At 39.3% G+C, this 11,205-nt stretch overlaps 1 protein-coding gene across 1 annotated transcript; it reads left to right on the plus strand.

The window, feature by feature from the left end:
- Positions 1 to 416: 416 nt before the first annotated feature.
- On the plus strand, positions 417 to 1,274 carry LOC104400724 (nuclear cap-binding protein subunit 2-like; the record flags this gene model as incomplete). Its single annotated transcript, XM_010023582.1, has 2 exons — positions 417 to 591; positions 1,203 to 1,274. Coding segments are annotated over 2 exons (247 nt in total), but the record flags the coding sequence as incomplete, so codon positions are not given.
- Between the last annotated feature and the right edge of the window lie 9,931 nt (positions 1,275 to 11,205).

Raw genomic sequence — 11,205 nt, forward strand, 5'->3', positions numbered from 1 at the left:
CACCCGTGGTTTCTGTGGATGTGTTGTTTCCCTGTTATGTGTTGGCTTCGTTATGTGCAAATCTCTTTGAAGATCATTGTGTTACTGGTTCCAGCAAAGTCACAGAAATGGTGAAAGTTTGCTATGTCAATGGTGGATGTGCTTTGCCATGCAATGAATGCAGAGCACTTTGCATTCTTACTTTGGTAATAGAATTTTGTGCTTTTGCAGGTGAGCATGGTTGAAGAACTTGATCCAATATATGCATTTTTAGTGTGCTTGAGTTCCTGCACATTGCTGATTCACTAGCAGTTTTCTTAGCTTACATAGCTTCATAAATGCAGTTGCTTTTAAAAGTAACTGAGCAAGAACCTGAATCAAGCAAATACTTGGTTTTGTGGCCCATTCAGAGTTGGTTTTCCATATGTTGAAAATAGAAGCCTTTCTTTTTTTCCCATTAACTTATTCCTAAGGTACTATGCAAGAGGAGATGCTGAAAATGCGATGCGATACATCAATGGAACCAGACTTGATGATAGGATCATAAGGACAGACTGGGATGCAGGATTTAAGGAGGGTAGACAGTATGGTCGTGGAAGAGCAGGGGGCCAGGTAGGTTGTTGTGCGGTCTAGATTTTAAGGGACTGCTGACATTGCCAAATTACTGGTTTTTGTATGAACACACTCAGAACAACTTCAAAAATAGTTATTTACAAGTCAGTGTTTAAGATAGCACTGTACGTTAGTCTGCGGGACATCTTATCCATCTTATCTTGATGTTATCTACCAAGAATAAATAACTTTTTCATACATTTAATTGAAAATACTTTCAGAAACTGCGTGGCTGCTAGGGGAGACAGCACTTACAAATAAGCCCAGAAAACATAAGGCTGTCAAGAACACAGAGGACAGCACCTAGCTTACCTGAAGTTGAGCAGGTGGCGGGTGCTTTTACTGCAGAAGCATGAGGCTGGTGATTACTGCAATTAAATAGAGTCCCCCTGGGCATCATTAAAAAGGAAGTTAGTTTATGCTGTGTTCTGGCCTGCTGCATGATGTGCTTTGCCTTCTCTTTTGTCAGTCAGCTACTTGTTCAGTTCACAACATGTAAGTGGCCACTTACATGCTGTGAACTCATTTTGATTATTTTGATGGTATAATAGTTTCTGAGACATTGGTTTTCTTTGTCTTTACTGGAATTCCCTTTTTCCCTCCTTTGTAAGGTTCGAGATGAATATCGGCAAGACTATGATGCTGGAAGAGGTGGCTATGGCAAAACTGTTCAGTGCCAGTGAATAGTGAATGACTCGTCAGCCTCACAGGAGAGCTAGATCTGCATTGTAAATGTCACCAGGCACGAAGTAGGTCTGCTGCACGCTGATTTATGTAGCTAGAAATTCACAGAAACTACTACCCGTGATCGCGGGATCACGTATGTTCAATATCTCTTCCATTTTAATACCAGGACCCAAAGCATTGCAGAGTATGTTAATAAAAAGGACCTGGGACTGAGGTTTTAAGCAGTAATATGGGTGAGGCTTTGGTGTTTAAATGCTGCTGTAGCTTTACGAAAGGAACAAAGCTTAATGGTATGGTGCTTTTTTTTCCTTTTCACTGTCAAAACTTGATTATTCTGTCACTGGGATTTGTTTACATTGGTATCACAGGGTGGAGAGTGGCAATAAAGGAGGGTTGGGGGATGTGTCAAGAGATGAAAGAAAAAGGCAGAAAGCCCAGAAAAAGAAGTGCAATTTCTAGGGAGACTTTCAGTTTCTAGGGAAGACTTAAAGTTGCAGATTTTCTAGTGTTACTAGTTTAGCATCCTTTCACACTGATGCTGTTCCTAGCACACCTACATGAATGGCCACAATAAACCAAGTCAGATTGTGAGCCCAGGAATCGTAAAGTGAGAAGCAAACCTAGCAGAAAACAGCCTTGCAGTCTTCTACAGAGTGTCATGTAATTGCATGATACTGTGTGATACAGAACCATTTTGCTTTGTGGGATGCAAGGAGTGTAAGAATTACAGTTGCAGGTATTTTCACAGTTGGAGTAGTAATACTTTGTTCCTGTCTAGTAGCTCTATATAGCCTCAATATCTGATGAATGATATCTTTCCTGTGACTAAAAGGGTGGCATGAAGCTAGGTTGTACAGTAATCGCCAGAATGGGATGTTTGAGGAACTGTGTGTGTAATGAGAAAGTTTGTTCTCCAAATAGATTTTCTATTTGAGAAACTTGGTTTCAGACAAAGATAAAATTAAAAAAAGATGAGTTTGGGGAAGAGCTTTACTTTCTACTGAGCATGTGGTAAGTGGTAAAAGATCTGCAGGACTGCATAGACATATTTTGTTTTTTCCTTCTTCCTCTGGGTCTTATTAATACTGCCACTTTATATGATGGGATTTTGAGGTACTGTAGATATAGGAATAAAAATAACTAGTGATCCCAAGATCTGTGAAATTTTTCTGCTAAAATGAAATAGTTTAAAAGGAACTGTTACAAGGCTTGGGATTACTGGTTTGGGTTGGTTGTTTTATGGACTTCTGAGTTCACTGGAAATTGCAATTTACAGAGTTTTCGTCCAAATACCTTGTTCATGACTCCTTAAAAAACTTTAAAATACCAGGTATCTGAAGGCTGATCTTCACTCACTGAAGATATTGTTGGAAATCTTGATCTGTTTCTTGTGTACAGTTAGTCACAACTGGTACTCTAAATTCAAAACACAGTGAGGTAGGACAACTGCAATGAGACTTCGCTTTCTTAGGAAGCGAGTTTGTGGGTGGGCTTTGGGCTTGTTTAGCACATGGTTTAAAACTAGATTTTCAGGATCACTTGGTGCTGGTCTGCAAACAAGACTTTGAATAAAGTTCACTTTTTCTATATAGTATTTTTGATGCCTATAATCTGCTCTAGGAAACCTCTGAAGTTTATTTTTCATTGTATCAATTTTGTATAAAAAAAATTGTATTACCAAAACTTTTAAGTCACTTTCAAATAAAGCTGCAACATTAAAATGGACTGTTATTTTTGTATGTTCTTTTACAAAATCAGTGAGAGAAAGGAGCTATATTAAGACTTTTGTCCACATCCTTTACTCTAGTATCTTTTAAGATGGAGAGAATTAATATTGCTTCTCTCTGAGTGGATTTTCAGTCTTGTTTAATTCTTAGCTGGATGCTGACAGTTGACTGGTTAATGCTCTTCTTTCTGATACTTTTTGGATTATGGAACAGAAATAAAATTACTTACTGATATTGAAGCAGATGTGAAAGTCCTTGTGTATCAAGTAGCTTTCAAGGTGCACTTATGAGGTTTTAAATTATTTTTTATTCTAAGTGCTGCAAGACAGTCATTGTCAAATGAAATGGAGGTGATGGTAAGATTTCCCCTCAAAGCCGTCTCTGTCTTTTGTTGCAAAACAAACCAAACCAAACCAAAACTAGAACCACCAGCCTTGCAGTATTCTGAATCCTTGTGAGATGTCTCCTCAGCGTAGATTGCAAGACAGAAAATAGGATTTAACTGACTTGTGTCTTCTGTGATGCAGGCTGAGAGAGTCCTTTCCTTAGTTCCTTCACTTTTCTGACTGGTCCCTGTAAGTCCCAAAGAAAATAAAATAATTTCTGTATAAACATATGCCAAATAAATTTATTTGAGTTAGGTTTTCTGGTGAAGTTCAGAATTAACACAAGTAACTGAATTAAGTCTTTAAAACTTCATTAAGGGGCTTCTTTAGCTTTCTTACATGCCAGTTTGTAGTGATTCGGTTTTCTTGGAAGTAGAAGATCTGTGATTTTTGACATGCCAGTCCATTATGATTATATACAGTTTCCTAGAAGTTCAAGCTCTACATTAGCTTTTCTAAATACTTGTTCATCATAATTAGGTACATCAGCTAAGAATATGGGTGGAAGCTTAGGCAAGCCTTGAGGGAAGAGGGGCTGTTACAAATCAAGGCAGCAAGAGCTTCAGTCTCCCACAGACTGTGGTGCAGGCTCATGGTGGATTGATTTACATGCCTCTCTTTGGCACCAATAGCTGCAAATAAGATTTGTATTCACAGCATTTGAGTCTTTGTATTGCAGTGTAAATTGGAGCATTAAAAGCCTTCATTTTCAATGACTGACAAAATAATCCCTGTTACCAGTGTAGCCCTGCAGGCTGGTTCCAAGGTGGTCTTTATGTCAGTCGGATTACTTAACTACCCTGTGCAGCAGCAAAGTTCGTGCTCACGTTGGTGCCAGTGCAACCACCATTGGTGTTAATGTTCATTCTACACAGGCAATTCTGAAAGACAAAATGATTGAAGTATTTAAGCTAATATCCAGTACTTCATCTTCCACATCTGGTCAGATTAGGTTTCTTGTAAAGGTAAAAATCGATGAAGAACGCTACTAAAATCAAGTGGTCTGCACAAAGGCTTTGATCTATAGAGTCAAAGACAATACTAGTCAAAGGAAAGCAGTCCACAGGGAATGAACATTTAATAAACTGTTGTCCGCTTACTAGATGCTTAGTCCATTTGAGTTTCTAAAGGGCAACTTATACCTTATGCTACAGCATATAGATGAAGAAGAATCAGACTTGGCATTTTTCTTTGCCATCTCTGGGATTTCTGTTCCTAATTGAGTATATTTGGTACTTTCAGGTAAGTGTAGAGTCTGATACAACTACAGGTAAAGTACAAAATCGTGAGACTCTGGAGAGGTGTCCTGGGCTTCAAAGCATCTGTCATGTTTGGGAAATAATGGCCTGATTTATTAATTGTCTGCTTTCCATGTGCCTCCTGCCTGGTCCTGTCTAAATAAGCCTTTGCACAAGGGATTGGATATACTCAGAGCTGCTGTACAGTAACACGCGCAACTCCTCTGCTCTCCCTTTGGGATAACTAGATGGTGTAAATGTTTCTTGTGGCTTGGGGGAGTTTCTTGTGTCAGAGTTCCATAGTTTATGAAGATTACCTTCCTGCCACTCTGCTTCCCAGCCCGCTTTCAAAGACAAAGACGTAAGGTAATATTCTTCAAGATTATTTTAGCTTCTACCTGAAGGCTATTTGAATGTCTGTTAGGGGTCCTTGCACAAAAAAAGAGGAAAAAAAAACACGAGGTGGGGGTGAGAAGGGGAAATAGGTAGACAAACTGTACTTCACAACACGTCCTGGTTAGTATGTTTAGATCTGACACAATCCTGACCTTTAGCAGAGCCATGAAATCTTGAGTTTCAAATGCTTGAGGAGCGGCACGCGTCAAATGCCAGATGGCTCCATCTAGTGACTACGGAGGTAGAATGCTTTTAAGTTCTCACATAGCCAAGACAGTTGCTGACAGCTCTGTGCAGTTTCCTGCGTGTCGTCTGGTCTCAAGATTTCGCTTTTGTGTTGTAAAAATGGACAAAAACATAATTGTCATCTGCAGACCGTTTTTCAAAGTGGTGGCAACTGAGATCAGGATCCATGGGTTTGTAGCCCATCACTGTTTCTCTGTTTAGCAGCAGCTCAGTTGTCTTCTATACTGGGTATTGTGATACGCTGTGTCTGCAGTGACCTCTTTTCCTGCCCCCAGCAACCTCTTCAGATGTTGCCAAAGGCACACCTGTGGTACTGAAGGAGGGCTTGACTCTTAGATGCCCGATCCATGTTTCACAACCTCCTGTTAATTCTATCGTGTAGCTGTGCCAGAGTATCTCCTTGTGCCAACCATCTGTGTTTCAATCTCTAGCAGGTTTTGAAATGAAGTTCTGTATCACACACAACAAAGTGAATGTATACAGCTTGACAAGACAGTAAGCAGGGTCCTAAATGTGTAATTTATTTCTCTGGAGTTGCGGTAGTCCTTCAGGCACTGTGCAGGCTTCAGTGTCTTGCTTCAGAATATCTCTTGTGGAAAAGTGCCCTTTTGTATCTTTCAGATTTTTGATCTGAGCCATAAGGGGGTTTATGCTGTGTGACAAGCCTGTGGTGGGTGAGGAGCTGAGCCTCCCAGTCTCCTCAATCCTAGCTCTGACAAGTCCTTCCTACCTGTGCTAATGTACTTTGTGACACAGTGAATGTAAGAAAGACACAGAAGTACCCTTCTCACGTGGCTTGGGAAAATGAGCAGTACTTGCAGGATATAGATCAGACCTTTTAAACCATTTTTACAAAATAATCATAAATACCTTAAGAATACAGTAGGGATCTAGTGGAATGAATCCTCTCCATGCAAGACTGATGTGATTTGCTTCATACTAATACCTTTCAAAGCAGTTGCAGACATCTTTGCTTAAGTCTTTCACTAGTCTGATGGAAGTGCTGTACCATTTTACAGCTAGTGAACAGTTGAGTAAAGACTATGTTTAAAATTTTCCTTTCCTTCCCAGGAGCACCTTTGCCTGAATTCTAGAGGGTGCTTCTCAGTGTTAACACGACTGCATGGAATGGCTTTTCATGTGAATCCCTTTGCAGAATGGAGGGTCTTGGTTGTTCACTGCATCTTTGTCCTGTGGCTAAATTTGGATGAAACAGTAATTCAAGAGTATGTGACCTGAGTTAAATGTAGGGGGGTTTTATTTATTTGGTTTTCACATTTGAAGGCCAAATATTAATTATTCCTGGTGTAGGATTTTATTGCTTTGAAGGTGCTACAGCAGACATTTGCTTTTGAAAGCTTTCTTGACTGTTCAGCAAGAGCAGCCATTCTGGCTGAATGTTTCTCTCAGAAGCTTTCTCTTTGTTCTCCAGTGCTCATCTCTGACTACATAAAACCTGCTTTTACTTTGTTCTTTTACTGTTCAACAAAGTCTGTACAAAGCCAGTTGCTTCTGCCCTGGCAGGAAAACCCATCATTGTTTCAGAATCACAGAACCAAACTAGGTCGGAAAAGACCTTTAAGATCACCAAGTCCAACCCAGGACTGCCAAGACCACCACTAAACCATATCACTGAGAGCCTCATCTACATGGTTTTTGAACACTTGCAGGGATGGTGATTCCACCACTTCCCTGGGAAGCCTGTTCCCATACCTGATTACCGTCTCTGTGAAGAAATTTTTCCTGATACTCAATCTAAATCTCTCCTGGCACAGCTTGAGGCCGTTACTTCTTGTCGTATTGCTTGTTACTTGGGAGAAGAGACTGACCCCCACCTCACTACAACGTCCTTTCAGGTAGTTGTAGAGAGCAATAGAGAGCGCTTTGGCATCTCAATGTCTTTCTTGTAGTGAGGGTCCCAGAACTGAACACTGTATGAAGGGCTGAGTCAGGATTTCAGATGCTAAGTTGCACAGGGAGAAACCGAAATACCTTCCATCAGAAAACAGTGTGAATTAAGCATTACTCAGTTAATGACCTGGAAAGCATCCTTCTCAAGTGCTGTGAGGATAAGTATGTTTCTGAAAATAAGATTGTATGTTAAGTGATTTCGTTTGGTTTAATTGTACTTAGAGCTACCTCTGATTTTCTTTTCAAGGTGTGCCATTTATTGATCCTTCTAGGACTGATATTTTTCAATTAGGACAGTACTGAACCACAACTTGTGCTATTTCAGGTATAATTAAAAGACTTCTTTTTTCTTTTTTTTTTTTTTTTTTTTTTTTTTTTTGATATTTCTCTAGTTACATGCAACATAAATATCAGGATAAATTAGCCTAACTGGGTCAGCTTGTAATTAAATTTCTGGACAATAAAGCTTTTCCTTTCTGTACCAATCTTTCTCTGCAAGCCACAATTTAAAAAGGAGATTCTGATTTTCTAGTTAGAGTGGGTAAGAATCTATTAAGTATTAGTAACACATACTTTAGGTCTGTAGCTCATATGCAGTTTTAATTGCTTCAAACTGAACTTTTGTTTTTCTGACTTTACTACTTTAAAATAATGGTCTTATTTCATGCTTTGTCTCTTTAAATATGTCATGGGGAATTTTTCTGACTTAAAAATGTGTTGCTAGTTGTTCAGCTTGGTTTGATTTTAAGTTTGTGGGTTTTGGTTTGTGTTTGGTTTTCTGTAATATCACTGTTTTGTAACATCTTAAATTACTTTTTGTGAAAACACCACCCCGTCAGCTTGTCATGCAGCCACAAGATGTCATGAGAAGCCGTGCCTTGCTGCAGGAGCAGTGAGTGTGCTCTGCCAGTGCTTTGCGAGTCCTCACAAGGTGGCAAATAGAGCAGTAGTTCTGGAACGAGGTGTTCTTAAAACATTTCAGTTCTCCATACAATTATTGTAGTGTCTCAATTTCTTCAATGAACCCTTTTATATTAGGGTTACGCTTGAAACAAGTGACTAGTGACTGCTTGAACTGTGCTCTAACATGCCCTGAAGCACCAGATGTAGGAGTGTCTTAAGGTTCCTAAGATGTAGCATGGCCTGTACCACTAAGCACTGTAGAACTGAAAGGTTCTGTGTGTAGTAACCATGACTGTGCATGCTGGCAAAGGGCTGGTTTGTGGCTTGGGTTTTGTAGGGGTTTGGTTGTTGGTGTTTTTTTTCCCTCTGAATTTACTCCAGTAAGAGGAGAAATGTGTTTCCAGGAACTGGAAAGGACTTTCTCCCATTAAATCAAGGAATGTCCCAAAGTCTGCACTTTTGCTTCTGCTTTTAAATTCCCAGCTGAATTTCCTGTTTGAAATCTATGTATTAGCTTAAAAAAGCTTTCAAGCAGCCATCTTGCATAAGCTAAACATGTGCCAGGAGAATTCTTGAAAGGTCGCATGGGAGCAGTATTGTCTCCCAAGTTGTATCTTGGAGTGAGTCAGGGAAGCTGAGCAAAACAGTGTCACAAAAAGTAACCACAGGGATTCAAACCCCCTCAGAATAAGTGTCTGAAATCAGTTGCAAGACAGTATTTTTCTCAGAATCCAAGACTGTGAGGACCAACAAATATTACTTGGTATACAGAGTTGGACAGAGAAAGACCTTGGTTCAGAAGAGCACAGAAAGCTGGCAGGATGTGAAAAGTGAGGGAAAGATTCCAGCTAATTTGTGCTAATTCAGTAATTTGGATTCTAGACACAAAATGGGTCACCAAGGCAAAGTTAATAAAACATTAAAAGAGGCCCAATAGCCTGAATAAATACATGGTGTTCATCAGCAGTCTCTGGATATGGTGTTGATTCTGTGTTTGATCATGTATTTTCCCCTAAAGATATTTAATTGAACTAAAACTGGCGTGAGACTGAGTTTGTTATGATTGATTCATTCCCTATCAGAAAACAAAATCACTTTGATGTACGTGAACGAGCGGTGCTGTTTCTCGTTATGCTCTGTGAATTGTCTTCCCCGTCGAGCAGAGTACTTCACAGGAGCACTCTGTGAGTGGTGCACGCCTCAGCAGGCATAACACGTTTGTTGTTGTCAATATGGAGATGAATAGAATAGAGAACTAAATAATTCTAGTCTCTTTATAGGAAAGAATGATCCAGGGCTCAACTTCAGACAAATCTGAAGGTAATTAACTATTCCCAGACCTACAGCTGTCCTGAGAGGCGAGAGAACATCACACGAAGCTGTGTGCTTGAAGTACCAAAGCTTTAAGGTGCTCAGGGTTGTGGTGGACTCTTAGACTGTACGGTTGGATGTGCAGCACTGGAGAGAGCCTATTTTCACTGGATATTTGCAGGATGTGTCTATCCCACCCACTGAAGGACGATGGGTGTTATAGCTGGTAAAGGCTTCAGAGCCTACGTACAGCTGTACTGCAGCTGCCTTCTGTGCAGAGGGTCAGGGCACTAGAACAAAGCTCGTGATTTTCCTTTTTTAATGGTTATGGCAGGTGCCTCCTCTGTTCAGGAAGAGAGCTTCATTACAGCTGTTAAGTCTAGGGGAATTTAATGTATTCCATGGATATACAGGTACAACAACACAGGTTCTATCTGTATGTGGGTTGAAGTATGTGAAGGTATCGGAATATTTTTTTTCTGCTTTTGATATTATTTTAGGTTTTAATAATTTGAAGTGACTATTTTAGTGCACATAAAATGTAGAATTGCCTCTCAATAATTATTTTTTCACTGTTAGCCAGAAGTTTACTAGGCTATGCATTTTAACAATGCGGTTCTCCTCGTAGCTGCGTATCATTACAATCCTAGAAAATCAGTTTCTTCATGAGTTCCAAAGTTCACAGATACCCAAACAAAGTTCAGTGTAAGGGTAGTGTAACAGGGCTCCTTTAAAAGCAGTTTTAATTTCTTCTTTTTTTTTTTTTTTTTTTTTTCCGGTGACATGGGTTTTCTTATCTAGGATTCATATAATACAAATTTTTTTGTGTAAGAACCTTTTAAGATTATTCATTATTTCTAAATATTTCTTTATTGCTAAATATGTTGTTGCCACAGCTGCTGTCAGTGACAGTATAACTTACAGTAGGGATGTGAGAGACTAAAACTGCAAAGGAATACTGGTGCCAAAAGCTAGAAATAAAGCATTATTTTCTCTTCAGCCTTCCTTTTAAAGGGAGGGAAGATATGCCACATTTATAAGAATTATATTGTTGCTTTTCAGACATGATTCAAAGATACATATTGAAAAAGGGAAAAGTATAAAACACTGTTGTGTCATTAGGAATTCTATTTCCATTCAAATAGGAAATGTTCGACTTATGATCCTCAAAGAAAGCCTCCAGCTCATGAAGGGCCTTTCCGCTTGAGGAGAAAAGTGTAAAAGTAGTTTTCTAAAAGTCTGTATAAAATGAATGTTCTTGTTTGAACCCTTTAATTCATATTATTATTTCTCGGCATATTTAAAAAATAATTGAAGAATTAATAGTAGCTATATGAAAAATAATATTAAAAACCCTCAGTGAAATGTCAATAGTTTGAGGGGTTTTTTTTTTCAGTATTCACAGTTTAGGTTTTGAGTAAAATAAATGTTGATTTCAATAGGCCTGAACTCATCAGTTGAACATACCACAAGGAGGACCTGCTTTCCTTTCATTTACTCCAGGGTGGATGAAAAGTGAATTCACACACCTTGGTGGCATTACTGTGTATAGACCTAAGGGTGAACAGAGTATCTGCTGTCATTTGGAAGGGCTATTTATTTAAGAGAAAAGGATCTCAGTTTCTGTATTGAATGTGCTATAAACCTGGGCATTGGAATATTTATGCTAAGTGTGTTGAACACTTGAACTTCTAAAACTTTATGTATGTGGGTTTATTGTCTTTTTGCACACACATCCTATGAACAGGGATGTGTGAAGGCGGCGCCAGGAGGGAGGGCCCCGCCTGAGACCGGGAACAGCGCGTGGCG

Source organism: Nestor notabilis, unplaced genomic scaffold (assembly GCF_000696875.1).
Source record: "Nestor notabilis isolate BGI_N333 unplaced genomic scaffold, ASM69687v1 scaffold13061, whole genome shotgun sequence".
Classification (NCBI taxonomy): Eukaryota; Metazoa; Chordata; class Aves; order Psittaciformes; family Psittacidae; genus Nestor; species Nestor notabilis.